We start from the raw sequence: 22,329 nt of genomic DNA, 5'->3' as shown, positions 1-22,329 counted from the left end.
TTTAGTTTGATTATATTGTATATTCTTAGAGTATTTTTTCTGTCTCTGACTATGATAGAATGAACAAATTTTTAATAATGTGGAGTTTTAATACCCAGGAGTACTTAATGTTTTTTGTTTTCAATTCTCCTTCAACCTTGATATGACTTACAGCATTCTGGAATTTGCTTATGAACCTCATAAGTTCAGACTTGAACTATTCCCTTAGTTCACATAGCTATTTAGTTGTCTTTTATGCCTCCTGATAAATTTTTCTCTACAAGCCAGTGATGAAATTTGAACTTTACTTCCAAGGGAGTGTTTCTGTACTAGTCATCCATTATTTTGATGTATTAGCCAAACATTGACTGACAAATGAATCTATGGAAAGCAATCCAAAAAGAAATAATTGGATCTCTCCTACAGTTATAAACATTTCACATTTTAGAAAATTATCCTATTAAAGCTATATAGTTTTCTGCCTTAAAAAGTAGGAATAATACTATCTATCTCCTAGGGTTATTGAAAAAAATTAAACTAATATAAATTAAAGCACTTTGTGAGCCACAAAATGCTACAGTTTAATTAATATTATTAATTATGCTGTCTCTCACACGAAAGTAATTATAGTAACCATTGGCACATATAAGTATTTGTTCCCTGTCTTTGCAAATATGGTTTGTATCTTTTGATTTGCTGGAAGAAGTTGGCCTCTAATGGCTGAGGGACAGAGCAGGAGGAACTGCTGCTTTTTTGGGTGCTGAAAGCACAATGTTGTCCACAGCTTTTAATGTTTCTAACTTAAAAAAATTCAGACTTTGTGTGCTTTTACTTTAAACATGACTCAAGGCTCTGGAAATTTTCTGGATTTTTAATGAGTTTGCTTTTTGGTATATACTTCCTGAAGATAGTATAAGACATAAAAAAAAAATCCTGGCTACTGAAGGAAACTTAGGTGTAATCTTCCCTGTGAATCATTATGTTTTAAAAAGTTAAATTTATAGCTGACCTTGATTCAGCACTGAATTAGTCATTCCTTACTTATGCAGGATATTGCGTCAGGAATTCCTAGGTTTGTGTCCAACCCTGAGCAGTCAACTGAAGTCCCAGAATAACTCTCAGTTTAACAGACATTTATTGAGTACCTACTGTCTGCCAGTCATTGTAATAGGCTCCTCTCAGCATTGTTATTCAAGTATTTTCAAATTTCAGATAACATAAAACTACCTGAATACTATTGGTAATGAAATATCCAATCATTAGAAAAATAATACCTGAGTAAATGTGCAAATGTGATAAAATAAGACAAGGGACTCCATTTATGTTCAGAATCCTAGGGCTTTGGTGTTCTGGTTAGATTTTTACAGTGCTCAATGAAATGCCACATATAGGACACTTATTAATAACTGGGTAAAATTGTTAACTTATCGTTCTGGTAAATCTCCAACCACATGTCTGTCTCTTGATCTCTATACTTATCTCTGAGCTCCCAAAGATCAAAATTATAACAACACCTTTATAAAGGGCTTATAGTGTTCATCATAACAACTCCATAGCAACTACTAGAGGGTTTAGCAACTTATTCAAGATCACACAGCTAATAAGTGACAAAGCTCTTTTTCAAAACCACCTCAGCATGACTACAATTACTGTTCTTTCCCATAGTGCCATCCTATTCCCAGTTCCTGACAGTCGTCTGGCTATGTAGGTGTGCTGTTGATGCTAGAGAAAATAATGGATAATAATTTCATTCTCCCTTGCTTGACCAGAGACTTCTTGTTCTTTTTTAAAAAAACATTTTCCTTTTTAGTTTTTATACGTGGATTTCATTTGAAAATATTAAAACTGGCTTACACTATATTCTGAAATAAAATCCATTTCTGTCTTTTCTCCCTTGCAGCGTTTCATCATGTTTCTGTTTACCCAAAGAAGGAGCTTCCTTTTTTCATCCATTTCACAGCAGGACTATGTTCTTCTACAGCAATGATAGCGCTTCTCACACACCAGTTTCCTGAAATCATGGGTGTTTTTGCTAAAGCTGTAAGTATGATCTCAAGGACTTGTGCAGAGTATTTGTAAAACACACAGGAAACCATCTCTGATCTGTTTGTGCTAAACCAGCTGAGCAGTGAAGATATTTGTTTTAGTAAATTACAGGAATTGATTTGTAAAGTTGCTGCCATAAATATGTCAAACATAAGATTTTGGTGATTTGAGCTGTATTTTTGTTGCTTAGAAGTTTGGAGAATACAATGGCATAACATTATAAAGTTGGTCTTTTGCGTAGATTACTTTTGGTGGTAAGCATAGCCCTTGTTACTAGCTAAAGAATAATCCACCCCTTTTAAATGCATTTTCTTTGGCATTTAAAAAAAAATCCCTTGTTTTGTACAGAAGCCTTTTGATTTTTCCATTTAAATGAAATCATTAGTTCTCAGGGTTTGGTGAACGTTAAATTCAAGAATGCAACTAGGATGAAGAATAAGTAGGTAAGGTAGGACAGTTGCGACATTTGCCCTGGGTTCAGAATGTGCCTCTTTACTCAAAATTTCTCCCTGTTTTTATATCTACATGTTCTTATTCATCTCCCAACCTTGTGTGTAGAGCCATGTACAGACCTTTATTTTTATTTTTACCCTTTAGTTTTGAACTGCTTCCCCATTTCCGGACCCAGGTCCAGAAAGTATTTGAGGACTGATACTAGAGAGAGTATCCCATGATTATTTACTTTTCTACATAAACCTGTTAATTAATGTCACTGGCTCAAAGCAAAATTACCAAAGATATGTATGTCCCTGTAAGTCTCCAAACCTTTTAAAAAAATGTGTCTTGTATATCTTTGTATTTTTACCAACTAATAAGAATTCAAACCCCCAAAGAAAATGTTAATTCATTATATTCCCAAATAGAAAAGCACTGAGAACCATAGAAATACTAGGCCTTACTTGGTAATGTAATTTCTATACTTTTGTCTACGTACTTCCATTCTAACTCCCTGTTTCCTCACACTTTCTTTTCCTGCATTAAGAGTTTATTTTGTGCCTTAAAGATTAGTTGATTTTCTTCTGGCATCAGTAGTAAGAACACTGGTTTCTCTTTTTCCCTGAAGTTCAACTGTATAATATGTTAAGTTGCCACTGGCTGTAGGCCTAGGAGTCTGAGACTACACTTGATTCTGGGTCAGGCTTCAAGAAGGATGACTTTTTACTGTTGTTCAGGGAATATAGATATTTGGGTTGGAAACTGACTCTTCTGCTTCCTTTTAGTATAAGAAGAAAGCTTAGTGATCATACCGTAACTCTGTTGCTTGCAGTGGTGCTGACTGGGGAGCGAGTGTGTCTCAAACTGAAATGACTTCACAGTGTAATCTGGCATGGAAAAAAATGGACTAGACAGAGAATCTTGTCAATTTAACAACCGGAAAAAAATATGCAGCTGTGTATTTGAGATCACAGGAAAGCAGTGGGAGAGATGGTCCTTGGGTTTCTCTCAGGGCAGTGGGAAGGAGGTAAAATAGAGAGAGGAGGAAGATCTAGAATCTGGAGTAGAGATGTAGTCATTGTTAGTAATGTACTTCCATGAGGTACTGGCTACAATTAATGTGGAGTGTACTCACTGTTTGCTCTATTCATCAGTTTTAGTTTATATAGTATATATATAGTGTCTGCCTTTACCTAAGAGATCTCTGATGCACCAGAAGAGCCTTTAAGATTGCATAGCACAAGCCCTAGCAGTGTCCGAGAATGAATAATTATACATTTGTAAGTGGAAGCTTCTTTTTTAGACCAAAAGTTTAATTTACTGTGATTCTAGTTGATGAACAATAAACAGGCATTTGTTTACTATTTTTTGGTATTTGTTGGTAGTGTATAGTGTTTAAAATGTGCCCGACGGCAAACTTTTACAGCCACGTTTTATCCCTTTACATGTACATTTTAAATTCCTAGAAGTTAAGTATTTATTGAAAGTACCTGCAAACCAATATTTGTTATGCAGCAGTTCCAAGGGCAGTTTCCATTTAAGAATTAATGGGAAATGATTATAGTATAGGCAGGCTCCAGCTTATAAACTCAATATACAAATACCTCAACAGACAGACAGCAAGAAAGCTAGAGGCTCAAATTCTGCTTCTTCACCACTTAATATAGTGTGGTCTCTGCCCCAGGAGCATTATCATCACCCAGGAACTTGTTAGAAACACAGAATCACAGGCACCACTCCAGCCCTCCTGAATCTGCATTTTAACAAGATCCTCAGGTGATCCTATGTACACATTTAAAACTTGAGAAGTCCTGCTTTACTCTACCCCCAATAAGAAGAATTTAGAATTCCTGGATAGTGCCACCTTATCAAGGTGGAGAAGGGGAAGGATTGTAGAGTCATTGTGAACATAGGCTCTGGAGCCAGACTGCTTTGCTTTGGATTCCAGCCCTGACACTTACTGGCTGTGCCACCTTGAGTAAGTTGCTTAACATTCCCCCCCGCCACCCGGCATTGTAAAATGAGAATAGTACTACCTCATGGGTTCTTGTGAGGGTTGAATGAGTTTAAAATTTATCAGGTGTTTAGAACTGTGTCTGCTGACAGTAAAAACTAGGTGTTAGCTCTTGTTGCCATTGTCGTTGTCATCATCATCACCAAAGTGCAGCTATAGTGGGAAACCCTGCCCCCTTCATGTTTGGAGGAGCCATGTTCTACTAGTAAACTCAAAATGCATTTTTCCATAGAAATGGTGGTTAAGTATCATTTAAACGATACTATTAGTACTATACTTCTGGTACATTATGTGTACCAGAAAGTGGAGAAATGTTTCAAATTCTAGGTACTAGGCACTAGCAAAGTGCCTTATAGAACAGAACCAATTGATAAGTTGCAAGTTGCCTGTGTTAAAATTTTCAGTTAGGTCAGATATTTAATAGTCAAGTACAGTTTCAGTGAAGTACAGAAATCAATGAAAAATCTTTGAAACATATTTGTTCTTCTATTTAGTAAGGCAAAGCAATTTAAGAAAATTTCCTAAGTTCCTTCCATTGTTGCCATTGTCTCTTCCTCATCTAATATCGTTTTGTATTAGCTCACATGCTAGAGTAAATTCAGTATGAATTTGTTAAAATGCATTTGTTACAAAAATTGCCTTTTTGTGAAGGAAGGCACTAGGGATTAATGATTTTTAATAATCCTCACTGAACATCAGATTTAGATAAATGGAAGGGAATGCACTAGAATGGTCAGTGGTTTTAGTGCCCCTTCTTTTGCATGATATTAAGCTATATGGAAGAAGACTTCATTTTCAGCAAGTTAGGACTTTTTCCTGATTTTTCTCCTCGCCGGATATTAGACATAAAGCAATGAAAAAAAATTGCATAAATCCCTGGAGATGTGGAATGTGCTGATATCAGAGCTGATATTCTCTTAAGACCAGAATTCCTAAAAAAGGAAAAATTGCTTTTAAGTGGTAGATCACTTTCTCACCTGCTTTGAAGCCTGCTGGGTTGAATATGAGAGTTCAAAGTAAGGGTAGCCAGCAAACCAATGAACTGGAATCTGATTCTGCTTATCTGAAAGGCGCTTCTTTATTTAAGAGCAGCACTGCCCTCTCCTTAGAGAACCAATCTTCATCTACTCTGGCCTCTTTCATTTCTCTCTTGCAAGAAAAGCTTTCTTCTTAGTAAGCCTTGGGAGGGCATATTACAACAGTGAAAAGACTGAAGATGGTCTTTGGGAATTTCATTAACTTACTGATAAATTCAGGCTTGTGGCATGTGACTTTTTAGTGCTTTGAATTCACAAGTGTGTTTGGATATAAAAATCCCTAGTTGCGTTTTAACTAAATGGGACAGCCTTTGCAATGTTGGCAGAAAAGATGTTATGGGTAACGACAGAAATCAAAAAGATTCCCAAATAAATTGTTTGTTTCACTAAGGCAAAACTTGGTTAAAATTTGTTTCACTGAACACATATTGTAGCTGTGCTGTGGTGGGAATGGGCCCAGTTTCCACATATTTCTACTAATCTTTATGTGGGAAAATGTGGTTAGACAGGCCAGTGATGAATTTCTGAGCAACTCATAATTGGCTGGCTCCACTGTAACTAGGGCCTAACAATCTGCTTGATTAATTCTTTAAGTACTACATTAGCCAAGTTTGTATGATTTCCAAAGATATAGAAGGTCAGATGTTATACTAACAAAAGACCTCTCTACGGAATGTCTCACTGGGATTTCTTCAGCCCCTTCCCAAAAATAATTAACATTTTTCTCCCCAGATTAAATTTTTAAAAATAATAAGCAGATATAAATGCTTATTGTCTTTTACTGAACAGTGACCAGAACTTTTGAGAAGGTTTGTCCACAATTATCATTTTTTGCAGGGCAAAGATTGTCTTTATAACTAGGGGAGTTGATAGACAATTATAACCACATATTGACATATACCAGTAGAAAAAATATATATATATTAATTTAATTTATTTTATTAATTTATTTTTGACTGCATTGGTCTTCATTGCTGCGTGTGGGCTTTCTCTGGTTGCGGAGAGTGGGAGCTACTCTTCGTTGCGGTGCGTGGGCTCCTTGTTGCAGTGGCTTCTCTTGTTGCGGAGCACAGACTCTAGGCACGTGGACTTCAGTAGTTGTGGCATGCAGGCTCAGTAGTTGTGGCTTGCAGGCTCTAGAGCGCAGGCTCAGTAGTTGTGCCACATGGGCTTAGTTGCTCCGCAGCATGTGGGATCTTCCCAGACCAGGGCTCAAACCTGTGTCCCCTGCATTGGCAGGCAGATTCTTAACCACTGAGACACCAGGGAAGCCCGAAAAAAATTTTTTTTAGAGGTTCCTAATTTTCCATTGTCATAACCAGTGATGTGAAATCTGTTCATAGGTAAAAGATTGTTTTAATATTCTTCATCTGACTTTATTAATACTAAAAACCTATGAGAGTTGCATTCTTCTTTATTAAATACATAGGGCCCCATTTAGAAATTAAACTGACAATTAAAATGTTGCTTGGGCTTCCCTGGTGGCGCAGCGGTTGAGAGTCCGCCTGCCGATGCAGGGGACACGGGTTCGTGCCCCGGTCCGGGAAGATCCCACGTGCCGCGGAGCGGCTGGGCCCGTGAGCCATGGCCGCTGAGCCTGAGCGTCCGGAGCCTGTGCACCGCAACGGTGAGAGGCCCGCGTACCGCAAAAAAAAAAAAAAAATGTTGCTTTACTTTGTTTGAAAATGTATTATTTTCAAGAACTAATATAGTTTTAAAAACATTTTCAATTGTAACTAAACTTAAATTCCTGTAAAATACTCTTTTATAACCATGCTGTTTCCATAGTAATATATCTGAGGTATTTATCTCCCAGAGTATCCTGATAATAAAATGAGCCCATTGTGACAGGTCAAAAATTTTAAATGTTTACACTTTTGTTCCGTTGTTAGTGCTGCTACAGTCTTTATTTGGGCAGTCTGGCATATTCCAATTTTGATTTTCTAAATTAACTGGGATATTTGTAGCAAGAGAAAAGTTGTCCTCTACTTTTTATAAGGATAATTTCTCATGCTTCATCCTCATTGTTCTCCTTCAAAAAGGACCAGAATGAGAAGTTTATGAAATTGCTTCTTTATCCAAATTTTCTAAGTACTGAACTCTTCAAAGGCAATAATAATAATAATAATAAAAGTTAGGGCAATTTACTTTTTAATGCATGTCTGTATCCCTTCCCCAGGATTTAATTCAGTTTTGAAGTTTGTGGAAAGCACCCTCTTTCCCTATTAAACATGTGTTTGACAAGTATGAAGTTCACAAAACCTCTCCCTGAATTTATTTGGCAGTATATTTAATCATCTTTCCCCCTCAAAATGAAAGTCTCAGTGCCAAAGTCTAAGATATCCTGTCACTGACTTCTACTAATATATTTATTGTTAATTATTAGCACTTGAGGCAAATGGACTGCATAGCAGTTTTTAGAAGAGCTGTGCCCAGATATTGATGTAAATCACTCATTCCAAACCCATTACACTAGTGGTATTAGAATTCATATTAGGAAACCTACTGGGTTTTGTTTTAGAAAACATCTTAGTGTTTTGCAGACCCAGCATAATCCTCTAAATGGAGAGAATAATGGGTACAGAGGAAAATTAAAATCGTGAGGAATAGTTATTTTGGCTTTTTTCTTGAGTGGAATTTTGCTCCTTCCCCACCAATCAAATTTCTAATGCTCAAAGGACTAAATTAGTGCAACTATGTAATATATTACAATTCTAAACCAAGAGTAACATGGACTTCATTAGTTTTCTTTTTTTTAAAGTTTATACTTACACTGTCATTTATTCTTACCAGAAGCATTGGAGGACAGACTGTGATCTTCCAATGTAATAGATGAGTAAGTTTGAGCCGTTAAAGATAAGAGAGTTGCTTGAAATCACACAATAGGTAACCCTTTAGTCATATATATATGCTTGGTTTCAAAAATATGTCACCTTACAATGTATACTAAAACAAGTACAAAAGAATAAATTTCAAACCAAATATAGTAAGGCTGAGGGAATATAGACTGATGGAGTGATGATAGTAAATTGGCTTTGCTAGTGTCTTCCCATAGGAGATGAATTTGGAGAAGAATTTTAAATAAAGAGGCCAATGTGGATTGTCAGAAAATAGAAAAGGCACTTAGATTGCAGAAGTGGTTAACTGCAAAGGTAGAAGTAGACAAATAAGCTACCTGGAAAATTCTTCATAGTATAAGCCTATTTGATGAACTCTGATGTTTTAAAATAAAGAGTACACATTTGCTTTTCTGTCTTCAAACTGATTCACTTTAATTTCATTCCTTTTCTGGCTAGTAAACCACTTAAGAAAGAACACTGTTTGATCATTTATGTCACATACTCACACAACTGTATAAAGAACTTCAGCCTTTCTAACTGTCTGAAATATGCAGTAATACTGAAGAAACAGTAGGTACTCATTTGTAATAATTCAGAGGGAATTTAATTAACTCTTTGAAATGGTAAAAAAAAAAAAGTCAATATAAACTACAAATCTATATCTTATGTTTCAACATCACTCTTCTTTCAAAATCAAAGGTGAAGTTTGTGAAGGACTGTAAGGGGAAGTTTAACTGAACAGAATAAACTTTTGGTCTAAAATAACATAACTCATGGGGCTTTTTTGTTTGTTTTGTTTTATTTTGTTTTGCTAAAGTGGGATTTTTAGGTAGCAGATGTCCTTCTAGCAGTTGTAACAATACATTGGAAACTTCAATGTGTTCCTTAATGCCAGTGAGGCCTCAATGAAAGATTGGGTGTTAATATTCTATCTGAATTTGAGGAAAAAATAATCTCTCTTAGTTCTGTAATATTAAGATTGCCTTATGTCCATCTCGACAGCCAGCTTCAAGAAAAGAAATTATTTGGGCTTCAGGTGATGCTCAACAAAATTAAGAGAACTGATATTCAGAGAATTCAGACCACATAATCACCCTTTAACCTCATCCTGTAATTTCAGGCGTTCTGGAAATGTATATGTACTATTCAAAGTGTAGAAAAGAGCTATATTCCCATTGAGCACTCTTGCATATTACAAATAGGATATACAGAGAAAGAAGCAGTTTGGGGAAGAATTTAAGAAGGGAACATACTCTTTGTTAGGAACATGCCAGCTCTTGTTTTCATCTATTCAGTATGCTGGAGTCCCAGTTTCTTTCTGGTGCCAGAGTTCAAGCTTTTACTCCCAGGTAGCAGCAGGTTTACAATTAAAGTTTAATCCCTCAGTGTTGTTAAACTCCTACCTAGAGTATAGCCACAACTATTCTTCGCAGACAAATACACTGCTGTTTTTCCTTCAGTCACAGGGAGATAGAAGAATGTTCTCTGGCTGGGGCGTGGATGAAGGCACTTTACTAATCTTATACATAATTCATCCTTGGTTGCTGGGGTATTCAAAGTTGTAACTCTGCCCTCTGATAAAATTCAGATGGATTTTTTATTTACTTGACTGTGATCCCTTTGGGATTTAGTCCTTATTGGGAGCCCAGGGATTCTAATTCAACAAAACCCTAGCTAGCTGTGTAGACTTTTCTTATTAATTTGCTCTTGGTGTATTTTAGCTTTTATAATACTGACTCTAAAAAGATCCAAAACCAAAAACCCGCACAAGAACATGCAGTTCAGAATCCTGGATACCCTGAAAAGATTCTTGTTCCAGTACTGGCTTATTGAGTGAAAAGACTCCAGTAGGGCTTATCTTAATTTGCTTTCAAAGTTTAGTTTTTAAAGAGTCTCAGCATTTAAAAATATGTTAACTAATATTCTTTAACATGCTATAGTATGGTAATGATTATCCTGTAAAATACTGTAAGTTTTTGATGTTTGAATTCATTATATTCAGATGTTACTACTAATGAATTTGTTCATCATTCATTCAAGGAGCAGATATTTATTGGGCACCTTTATGAAATATAAAATGCAATCCCTGTTCACAAATAACTCATAGTCTAGTGGTAGGGGGTTTAAGGTAGGCAAGACATGTATTAGTGTAAGACAGAGGCTACTGCCATAACAGTAGATTAGTTCATCCTTGCAGATTTATTCATTTGACTAGAAGTGACTGATGAGTTACTTTCACATGCCTCACATAAGATTTAGTGACCCAAAAAAGTCAATCTAGACTGATAGAGGCTTTTTCCTTTCAGTCAAACAAGAGGAAATAGAAGGAGGTCTCTTTATTTTATTCTTTTTCAGATATCAGACATGAAAGACTTTCATCTTTACACATAAATGATGAAGTTTGTGTTTTTGTAAACAGCAGTATTCATTATGTTCATCTGAATAGCTTAGAATTTATTAAAAAATGAAGTGCTCCACAACTCAAGATTGAAATAAGAAATGTCACCCCTCAGATTCATATAGTAGTTGCCATAAGACTAAAGCCTACTATACTCATTCATTTTTATCATTGTCTTTTATATCCTCTCATTCCTAATAATGACATATTAATAAGGGCTAAGGACCATCCTGGTTTAGAAAATGAAAGTGTGATGTCAGAAGCAGAATGGGACAGCAAAGAGTTAGGACTAAAGAGTTAGGTACTAAAGAGTTAGGTACTCGTGTACTTCTGTGGACATGTAAGAAAGAAAGGGAAAGAACCACTCAGAATTTCCCAGAGCCCACTGTTCATGTCAAAGCTGTACCCTGCAGTGACTGATTCTGAAAATATATCAGGTTAATTAAGAAAAATAATAAAAGGATATTGGATTAAGGTACTAAACTAAACTGCCTTTTCCCTCTTTTCTAAGCTGAATTTTGCTGATCAATTCTGAATCCTGGATAATTCTACATTTTTACAGGGGGAACTGCCAAGATTTTCTCTCTAAACAACTGAAAAAGATTTCCTATCTTTATTTGGCACAGTCAAGTATATGTACTGACTGGATCATTGAGGATATGACCTTGAAATACATATTAAAATATTTTTAAAAATAGGTATAGAACTTGTCCTTGGGGAATTTATCCTGTTAGGCATGTAATCTAATATTAGATATGGTAAAATGATGAAAGTATATTGAGTAGAAGAGTAGGCCCAAGGCTGTACTAGAGGGTCAAAGAATATACTGATTTAACTCAGTGTGGCAGCAGAAGAAAGAAAGTGGGATGATTTGAACACAGACTTACAGGCAGAAGACCGCAGATCAGGCTCTGGAGTTAACTGGTAATTGTTACTTCTCTAGCAATTTATCTGAGCTTGCTATATCTTCTGGAATAAGTGGAAATTATTATTCTTTGGGTAGATGAACAGAACATACATCTCCAAATAATGAATTAGATGCATGATGGTATCTTCCATTTCAGAAGGCTGATTAGTAACATGCTGGTAAGGAGGCGCATTCATATTTCTGGGTTGCGAGGAGCCCACTCTCATCCATTCACCTGTGTTCCCGTTTATACTAGGCTGTGTCTGCTAACATTAGGTCTCTAAAGAAAGACTTAGGTAAACTCCAGACCCCCTAAGTTCCTGTGAACTACCTTCTACTCCCATAGGACTTCAATGAAGATAATGAACACTTTTTTTAACTTTTATCTTTCACATGGCATTTAGAGTAATGATATCGCATTTGGTCTCAAGCTCCATATTGAATTATTTTCTGAAAAATTGCTTTGGAGCAGTAACTTTTCCCTGGTTGCTTAACCAGTCATACAAGTTGAGACTTCTGTCTCTATGCCTGTTTTATAATAGCTGCTCTGGGAGAACAGATGAAAAATAATAAGTTAGTAAGATATTTTATGAGTATTGAGATCCCTTCCATTGAGAAATGTAAATAAAATAACCAGCATGAGCAATCAGCTTATGTCAGATTCCATGGGTTTATGTTACATAGGGAAATTATAGTGCAACCTGAAACATGCTTCTTAATGAATTCATAGTGGTGTCACAGTTGAATGTAAACCCTTGAGCTTTTCTATTGTGAAGGGTTTCAGAAATCACCTTTTATAAACTGCCTAGGGGAGGAGGAAAAAACCAAGATGATACCAACAAATGCTATCACTTAAATGGTTGCCTCCCTTCCAGCACTAACTAAATTGTGCCAGTTAAGTAAGCAGTTAAGATACTGCTCACTTTTTGGCTTATTCAATGTTCATAAATATAATTTATATATATACCTATATATGTATAAACGCATATATGTATATATATACACACACACATACATTTCAATATTCTGTTTTTGAAAGTGGCACCAGGAAAATGCTGTGGAAGAACAGGGTTGCCCTTGCAGTTTTTGTCATCAGAGGTTAGGAGAGTTCAGTTAGGAAAATTGGCAGAAGCCTGATAAATAGCTCTGTTTTTACCTCCAACAAGTTCAAGAAGCCAGAGACCTAATTCGAAGTTTATGAAATCGGAATTTGTATCTTGTCTTTGGCTGTTGCTCTAGCACCCTGTAGTACATCAGAACTATCCTCTCACTTATTAGTAAACTGACTTTGCAGTCCCTAAAGCTCTTTCATAGCTCTCTTCCTATTTAGTATGGCCACAGCTATGGTGAATGTGCTAGCCTCAAAAGTCCAGTATGCCAAAAGGGATATAGGGGACCAGTCAAGTTTTAAGTTTGAGAGTCAGGGAAAGAAACATGTATTTTCTATTTTAAAGAATTCCTTTTACATTCTAATTTCTTAAGAGTTTGGCTTGATTTGTGTCAGGTTCTAGGCCCGTAAGCCTACATTAATGCATCACAGTTCTGGATAGGCTATATCTCTTATTTACCCCAGAATCTCAAATGATAGGGAACTGTGATTAATGATACTTAGCATTTTGTGGGTTTTACAGTGTAGCTGTCTTCTAGTCCCAGTATCTGTAACAAATGGACTCATCCTTGTGTTTTCCCATAGGTGTCCTGGTGTTTACTGACATAGATCAAGATGCTGTGAGGCTCTATAGGGGACTCTGAGCCATTTGACAGTCTGGGCACATGCAGTCACCTCACATTATTTAAGCCCTGATCTCAGCATTCTAATTTCTGTATTCTCCAGTGTATATAATATGTACTTGCTTGAAATTCCTTATATATTGCTTGCACATTCTTGTTTCTAAGTTTCAGCATAAACCAGTTCCTTCTATTTAGAATGCCTTCCTCTGTCTGCTCTCAACCAGGACATTCCTTATCTTTTAAAAATCCAGCTCAAAAGCCACCTCCTATAGAAAGCCTGATTAATCTCATTCACCTGATTCCTTTATTCTGAGACTTCTGTTTCTCAGTGTTAAACTGTTTTGTCTCTTTGTAATTATTGCTTCTGTACATCGTCACCCAGCAAACATAACAGTTCTAGGAATGATGATCCTCCTGCATCCCCGTCTTTGTGTATTATACACAAACATTTTGAAGGCCTACTGACAACCTTTTCAATTTCCCCTGAGTTCTAGTCCACCTTCCATACCCTTTCCCTTTATTCATAGTTACATTCCTGGAGAAACGGGGCATGTGTTCAGGGCTTGGCCTCCACCTTAGCATGTGTATGGCAGCCTGCTGAATAGGTCCCCACAATTGGGCAGGTTTTAACCCTTTGGTTTGACAGTCTCTGCATTCTATTCAGACACCTTCAAGAAGTAGACATGAGACCAGGAGTAGAGAAATTTCCACTGAAAGCTCAGTTAGCTTTTTATACAAGACCCCTGAAGCTGCTGTCGTCAGCAGCTCACTCGACACTCTCCTGCTCTGCCTCTTTTCCAGGAGTCAGGGTTAGTTTAAGAAAAAGCCTCTTGCTAGAAGCCATGACCTCGTACTTTTATCCCCTCCATCTGGTGTGTGGCCTCATGGGGCTGTGCTGCTATGCAGGAGGTGAGCAGTGGAATTCTTTAGATGATGACTTCTGAGCCCACATGCGGAGGCAGTGGGGGTGGGAAGCAAGGAGAACAGTGAGAGCCAAGATCGATGGACCAAAAAGTAAGGTTTGCTCTGGGAGAAATCCTAATTATAGGTAGACTGTTTTCATGAGGTGTTCTTCCCCTAGCTCAAGTGGGGGGCCCAGGTCAGGGAGCTGTAGCATCCCAGATCTATGATTGATGAACATGGTGTTCCTGCAGTTTTCCTTTCTGCCTTCACAGTTGGGGTTCAGGAGTGGGATAGGTAGGATATGTGAGGGCTTATGCTGTCTCTAATGGAATGCATTCCAGGGTTGAACAGGGAAGGGTTCCCCTTACACACATCATCTCTTGGAGCTACTTTGTCTCACTGTCTCAGACCTAAACAGAAGTCCAGATTTTGAATGAGGGTGGGAGGAGGGGTTGAGAGCAGCAAAAGTTTTTGATCAAGTGAAAATCTGCTGTGTGCCTCATCTTACACGGGTTTCTCTGCAGGGTAGATACTCCTTGCCTTTGTGTAGATGAATAGCTTGTCTTGGCTTGAGGTCCCAGGACTTTTACTAGGCTGTGAGTAGGCATCTGGCCTGGGATAGGACAGTTTTTTTTAAGCGCTCTCATTCCCTGTTCTTACTTTCCTAGCCCAGGAGCTGACAGCATTTTTAAAAAGATTGAACTCAAAGGAAATTCTGATACATACTTTAAAAGCCCAAAGCTTTAATAACTTCCTCTCATGGCTTCTCATGACTACTTCTGCTCTGTCTACACATTTAGCATCCCTTTAAAAGGACTAGATAAAACTAAAACAAAAATTTAACTGTTAATCTGAAAAAGAAAAAAGGAATAGAAAGAATTAGGAACCAGAGCTGATTAAACATGGACCACTAAACGTAGTAGTGATCATTTGGTGGTGGTGGTATTAGTGGCAGAAATGGCAAAAAGGGGGTTCATTGATGAGGTTAAGGAAGGCCTAAGCTGTTCCTTTTGTAAATTCTGCTCATGTATATACTCTCCTAGGATATTTTGTATCAATTTATGTCCTAAAGGTGCTGGGATTTTTGTTCCTCCAGCCCTAGGCACCCTCAGTCTTTGAGGAGAACACACAGGATTTGAAGTCAAAAGCCCTTGGTTTGATTTCTGGCTGAGCCACTCAATATCCACAGGACTTTGGACAAATCACAGAGCCTCTCTGAACGGCACCTGTACAATGAGCGTAATTCCTATCTCAGGGTTGGTGAGACAGTTACATATAAGCTAAAGTGTTTATACATGAAAAACCTTTTTATAAATATCACAGTTATTCTTGGGGAAGCCCCACCTTGAAAGTTGTCAAATAGAACAGCTGTGGATTAAACTATCTTTTTTATTCACTCAGCTTAGCTTTCTGTGTTTGGTCAAGTCTGCTTACTGGGGTTGATGGTGTTGAAGTAAAGTCATCCAATTTTGGCTTCTTTTGGCCAAAGAGAGAGAACTTCCATGCCCAGCTGCTCTATCCATAGACTCATAGGCAGAATGGAAGTGAGCAAAGGCAAATTTTAAGCCAGAACAGTTCAGAGTTAGGGGACAAAAGGGAGAATGCTTACCTTGCTTTCTCAACTCCAGGATGACTAAAACATCTTAAGTAAATGAGGAAGGACCACAGAGATGCTCAGAGATCATTTAAGCCATAAATGGGAAGTGGAAAAACGTACCTGTACCCTCTCTTTTATCACTTTGACATTTGGGGTCAGGGACAGGTATATTACTGACTCCCCACTGGCCATCACCTGAAACCTGCCAATCACCAGCTTCTGGGAAAGCTCAGTCTAGTGCAACTGTGACATATTTACCCTAGTAAAGCCACTGCTTGCTCCCCTCTAGTGCCTTTCTCTTATGGAGATCATCTCTGGAACCAAAGCTATCCTATTTTCTAAACTAGTAAGAGTTAAAAACAACAACAGGTCATGAGCAGGAGGCCTGATAATCGTACTTCGTGCAGTATAGGAGACTGCCCTATCATTCATAGCATGTAGGACACGAATTGCACTCTCTCCAGCGTGAACCAACCATGAGAAGTTCTACAGTCTCAGCCACTCTGCCTGGGTGGGAATTGTCCACTGTTGATCTCTTCTCTCCATGCCCTTTCTGTATCCTTCCCCTGCCACCTCCCAGAAGGGTGCCAGTCCCCAAACCAACAGCTGCCTGCATGTTGATAATTTTATAATATTCCTTGGTTATAGCTGAACCCCTGTTACTGGTATGAGTTTTGAAGTGTTTGATTGAAATCTAGTTGCTTTTTTCTTTCTTTTTTTTGGGGGGGCGGGAGAAGGAGAATGACTAGAACCCATATGCAGCCTGAGATATTTGTGTATATATATCCTCACGGTTGTACACAGGCTGATAGGAATGGCAGAGTGAAAAGGAAACATCTCTTTCTTGTTTTCCAACAGTGCTTCAAAGATGCCCAGCCCCCATAGTAGCAGGCAGTTCCCAAGTGGAGGGTGGGGGCAGAGGCCTCCACCAAGGCCATCAATAACCAGGTGTGAGCTACAGGTCTCTGCGTAATGTGAAGCTCTCCCGTATTTCATTTCTGAACCAGGGGGCGGCTCTGCAGGATTGCTTACGGAGAGCTCTGTGTCTGGCACCTCTCTCCACAAGGCCCAGGCGCCCAGGGTCCCACCGACCTGCCCAGGAATGCATTACATTGTTCTCTGGTGCTGTAATTTGGCTGCAGGCTGCATCTAGGCCTCCCAGGGATGAGAAACGTACCCTCCCTGCCTTCCTCCCTTGGGTTTCTGCCCTGTGACCACTGAGGGCATTTAAATAAAACCTCAGAAAGGCTGAGGGGAAAAAAAAATCCTTGTTATCTTTCTTATATTAAGCCATGGAGAAATCAACGTCCTGAGTGGGTCTGAGAATTTGGCGAAGGACTTAGTGGTTGGTGTGCTTACTAAGGGAGGTGAGAGAAAGGGAAGAAATTACTCTCTGTAACAGGGAGGAAGAAGACTGAGGCAGTGAGTGGTCAGCAGTCAGACCTACAAGACTTTGCAGACAGACCTTCAGGGCCAGGCAATGTTTGATTCTTTTAAATAATCTAAAGTCCCTGATTTCATTTTTCTAGCATCACTCTAAGGAAGAGTATGGATTCATGCTATTATTCAAGGCCAGCAATAATACAAGTTGGCTTTTATATGCAGGACTATGTTAAGGCTGGCATTTTTACTTTTACATAAGAGAAATTGGCTATAGGCTGTGCAGCTGAGGTACTTAAGTCTTGTGCCTTCTCTAAAAGATTCTAAGATCCTTAAAGGATAATGTCTTTTAACTTAATTTGTATCCAAATAGCATTTTCTGCAATGCATTATACATAAATATTAAAAGCTAAAAGAAATGAAGACCAACAGGAAGGAGTGAAACAGAGGTGGCATGCTAAGAGACTGCTGATCTGAGGGACAGGGCTCTGTTGAACAGAGGAGAGATGGGCAGGGGGGAGATTAGAGGCAGTGAGTGAGCAGCAGCAGAACTAAATGGGGCCCTGGCTGCACCAAATAAAGTTCTCGTTCTGCTGCTTGTTCCAAATAAATTAGTTTCTGTTTGTAGAGTGCAGAATGGATGCCAGTTGTGTAAAGCCAGTCAGAATGTAGAGGCAAGCTAAGGAATAAGAGGAAAAATTAATTGCTTGGCCATTATTCTTTTTTGGAGCCACATAGCCTCTGTAATGGGGCTTACATGGACCTCTTTTCTCTCACTATCCACCTCACTTTTCAGACCTCTCACTCTCTGGACAGCTGGCTGTTTTCTTAACCATTTATAGGAAATTGCAAAACTTGGTCTTTATGAACTAGAACTTGGAGCCCAGGGAAAAGCACAGAGTAGTATGAGATGCCAGAAGAGGCCCCATTCCTTCCACAGGGTAAGAACCAAAAAAGAATAACATAATAGAACACAGGTAGATTTAGCTCAGGTTGATTTCCCATGGAAGGCCTAGGCTATCATTTATGTGGTAACCTGGATAACCTTGTGAGAGCTGAAGCTAACTGGAACCTGAGAGCTCTTCCCAATGGCCCAGCATGCAAGACAGAACCCTTTTGTAATTCATTCAACTCTATTCTTGAGTTCAGACTGACTATGAGCCCCTTACCCTTCCACTACCTTAGAGCTTTCCTCCTCTTAATCCTAGCTCAAGATGTCAGAAACTCTTCTTTTCTCCTCCCATTTCCCCCCCTCCCTAATCGCACCATTGGCTCATCAGTTATCAAGTTGACTCCACTCTGCAAGGAAGACATTCCCCTGGCCTGACTCACTCAGTCCTATTTCTCCACAGGAATCCCCTTACCGCAGACCACAAGGGCCCTGACTAGTTCATGTTTTGTGTTAATGGATGTGAAACTGGAGCAAACCCCCTCACCAAAAGAAAAACCACCCTAAACTCTCCCACATAGGTCTCAGCAGGTTACACAAATATTAGTCCTATCATCCAAATAAATCTGCCCCCACGGCCCAGAGCTATGGCACCCCCATCCTCTTGCTGCCTGTGTGGAGTAAAGCTGCTCCACAAACATGTGAGGACCCCAAGGGGTGCTGGAGAGGAACTCGGGAAAGGAAAGTAGCCTATATTCAGAACTCCTTGTGTAGGCTCCTTAATATACAGCCTGCTGTCAATACCTTATAGTCCTGAACTGAAGATTCTGAGAGAAGTCAGGATGGGCTACACCAGTTAGAGGCTTTGGTAAGAGGGTCTATTGGCTAGAGTTTGAGGCATAATTAAAACTCAATATCTGAGATAAGTTTGTACCCTCATTTTAGAGGTGAGAAGATAGAGGCTCAGAGAATGTGGGTATCTTTCTCAAAATATCAAAAACAGTAACTGGCACAGCTGAGATTTCAACCCAGGCCTGTCATAACTGCAAATTTCTGTACCACTCTGCTCCTTTAAAATATCAACAGGCAAGAGATAACCACTGTCCAAGTCACATAAAAATAGGTCATCATGATTTTGGGGACTCTGTGTCCTGCCCTCTAGCTTACTAAGCCTGCTATCTCTGGAGACTCTACCACTACAAGCTTAGTTAGGCAGTGGGTAGTAGCATAGAAGGAACTCCCCAATTTGAGCCAAATGTGGATTGAAGGAGAATAATCACCAGGACTTGGAGAGTCACTAAATAAAGATTTGTTGAATAAATGAGGAAAGGTTGCTTTCTAAGCTGTTTACCACTTTGGCCCCAAGACCTAGCTCACCTTCCTTCTGTAACCACTGGTTCCTGCTCCCAGCTTTAAAGGCTAGGATCCTCTCCTAAAAATTGCCAAAGCCAGAGATCTCTACCTGCCTAGTATACACTAATGCCTCACGTGGGCCTTTGAGATCAGGCTTGTTACCTTCTCCCACGCTCTGTGAGTCACATATCTTTTACTTGGTATTTCCCAAACCTGGCTGCCCACCAGAATGATGTGTGGAAAGTTCAAAAAAGTAAAAATCCCAAGGCCTAGGCAGACCTACTAAATTACTATTTCTTAGGAGTGTTCTACAGTATTCTAACGATGTTTGTTAGGCATGGCATGACACTGCATGCCACTCAGTTTGTACAGTCAGCAAGTGAGCAAAAGAGGCAGGGCTGGCTGATACAGGTTGAAAAGGAGAGATTAGAAGAGAATGTATGTTTGTATAGTTATATAATTCTTTTCTCCTACAAAACACAGCAGTTTATAAACATAATAGCATGAGAATGGAACTTGTCCGCTATGGCTAACTCTTATCTAGCAATCCCAGGCTCTTGATAATGGAAGAATGTTTCAGCCTAAGAGTTTCTTTTGGGGTACCAGGCAGTTAGCTCACACTGACCCAGGGAAGAGATACGTGGTTTCATCTCTGTCCCATCTACCCTCAGCCAGGTAGGAAAAAAAGAAGTTCTCTCCAGGTACCCTTTCTCTTGCACACACAAGATGTGTCAGGAAGCCAATGCAAGGGAAAGGAAAAATGAACCTTGACCGTGTGCTTTAGTGCAACTCACATTGCTCTGAAGACTCCTACCTCTTCCACTCTGCCTTCTAACCTCCAGAGTGGGGAGTCAGGGAGAGCTCGGTTTTTTTACATCCCCTGTCAACTCCTTCCCAGGGCTAAGGAACCAGCTAGGACACCAGAGTCCCTCTGGAGTACTTTCCAAGTCCTTAAATAGAAGCTGTAGCAGCCCAGGGTTGAGGGTAGAGGAAGGTGTGCATGCAAAGATCTTGTGCTTTTGAGTCAGGAGGTTGGAAGTGGAGGGATGAGTGAGGTATTTATATGTTCAGGTCTGATCCAGCCACTCTGCCTTCTTGGGGGCCTTGCAAGTATGGACATCCACAGTGTTTCTGCACTCCTTGCACCGCACAGCACAGCACCAGTGGAATTTGCACTCACACTGGGTGACACGGGTAACTCGAGTTGTGTCATACCCTCGACCGCAGCACATAATTTCACAACCGTCTGTCCCTTTAGATGTCTTGCTACAGACTCGGCCTGCAGTGCCTAGGGAACCTGGGTTGGGGAAGAGAGAGAGTGAGAACCAAGTTACCTCTTACTTCAGCCACTCTGGGTTCCCTTACCCACATCCTCATGAGGAAACCATAAAGAATCCCTTTTCCTGAAAATACACCCACTAGCCAAAATGATCATCTCCTTACTGCCCTCTGTACCAGGCTTGTTTCTTCCCACTATCAAGGCTCCCCAAAGACCATTGACTTTTCCTGCAATGCCCTCCCTGCCAATACACATCTCCATATCCCCTTCAAAACTTAGCCTTAAAATGTCATAATTGTTAAAGCTGAGTGAAGGTTCTCTACTTTATGTTTGAAATTTTTTGTAATAAAAAGTTAAAATAAAAAACTTAGCCTATAATTTACCTTTTCTAAGAAGCCTTGTTACAACTCTGATCCAGCTACCATTTGTTAGTATTTCAGTCCTTAGTTTATATTTCATTAAGTTGTACTATACAAGAAAGTAGTATAGCATGGCCATTAAAAATTTAATGCATGTGCCTGATGTCAAATTGTCTAGGATTAAAACCTAATTCTACACTTCTTAGTTGTGTGATCTAGCAAGTTAATTGATCTCTCTGGGCTTTAGTTTTCTTATAATAGCACCTAACTCAGTAGATAGTTATATGTATAATATCTGATCAACTGAGGGGGCGAACTGATAGGCATTACTGGCAGGAGGCTTCTCCCTAAGAAATTCCTAAAGAATATCCCTTGCCTTACCCCTTATGGTAGGAACCCTTGAAGGGTAGGGATTGTGTTATTCCCCCTGCACAGAGAATGCTCACAACCTCATTCTGACTGATTTTTGCAAAAGAGATGCTGCCAACAGATCATAAAATCATAGGGTTTTAGATGAGATGGATCCTAGAGAATATCTGCTTCACCTCTTTCCCAGAGATGGGAACATAACTAGCCTGGGGGTTCAAGAAGGGTATGAATAAATTAACTGATTTCTATAGCAGTAGTCTCCACATTCCACTGAATATGGATAGAAAATGCTAGTACTTCTATATTTGTTTTTGAGCTCATCAATTTAAAGTATCTACTTTGTATGTTTTATAATGTATATTTTAGTACAGTGAAACATAGATATAATTCCAAGTAAATATACATATATTGGAGGCACATGTTCAGATTTTTTTTTTAATGATAGGAGTATACAAGCCAAAATGTTAAGAGACCACTGCTCTAGAGTATAGGCTGACTAGGTCTACTATATATGTTATCCGCCTAATTTCAAGGGCTAGGTCTTAACATCATTCTCTTGTGCACCAGAAGCCTCTTCTACACTCTAGAGCCAAGCAGTCCAGTGTAGTAGCCACTAGCCAAATGTGGTCATTTATATTAAGTTAATGAAAATTAAATAAATTTTAATACTTAGCTCCTCAGTCACCCTAACTATATTTCAAGTGCTGAATAATCACATGTAACTAAGTGGCTACTGTATTGGAGAGCACAGATGTAGAGCATTTCTGTCATCACAGAAAGTTCAATGGGATAGTACTGCTTTGGAGGGAATTC

General features: G+C 39.0%; 2 protein-coding genes across 19 annotated transcripts in view; one reads left to right on the top strand and one right to left on the bottom strand.

The window, feature by feature from the left end:
- Window positions 1-22,329, bottom strand: part of WNT2B (Wnt family member 2B) — a 36,223-nt gene that overhangs the window by 2,834 nt on the left and 11,060 nt on the right. Inside the window, exon 5 of one of the 2 annotated variants that reach the window (XM_059061064.2) lies at window positions 19,948-20,806. The exons of the other annotated variant lie outside the window; for it this stretch is intronic. Coding sequence (XP_058917047.1) covers window positions 20,577-20,806 — 230 coding nt within the window. The 3' untranslated portion in view covers window positions 19,948-20,576. Of the gene's footprint in view, window positions 1-19,947; window positions 20,807-22,329 lie in introns of those variants that run through there. 2 annotated transcript variants of the gene reach the window in all.
- ST7L (suppression of tumorigenicity 7 like) overlaps window positions 1-22,329 on the top strand; it is a 95,554-nt gene that overhangs the window by 64,003 nt on the left and 9,222 nt on the right. For 9 of the 17 annotated variants that reach the window (XM_059060802.2, XM_067041993.1, XM_059060794.2 and 6 more), the window contains one exon: window positions 1,880-2,249. In XM_059060802.2, the coding sequence (XP_058916785.1) occupies window positions 1,880-2,058 (179 nt within the window). In that variant the 3' untranslated portion in view covers window positions 2,059-2,249. Of the gene's footprint in view, window positions 1-1,879; window positions 2,250-3,292; window positions 3,370-13,349; window positions 15,144-22,329 lie in introns of those variants that run through there. The other 8 variants (XR_009335342.2, XR_010842043.1, XR_010842060.1 and 5 more) reach the window with 6 other exon arrangements.

This window comes from Kogia breviceps, chromosome 1, assembly GCF_026419965.1.
Source record: "Kogia breviceps isolate mKogBre1 chromosome 1, mKogBre1 haplotype 1, whole genome shotgun sequence".
Classification (NCBI taxonomy): Eukaryota; Metazoa; Chordata; class Mammalia; order Artiodactyla; family Physeteridae; genus Kogia; species Kogia breviceps.
This window is presented reverse-complemented; position numbering and strand designations above follow the sequence as displayed.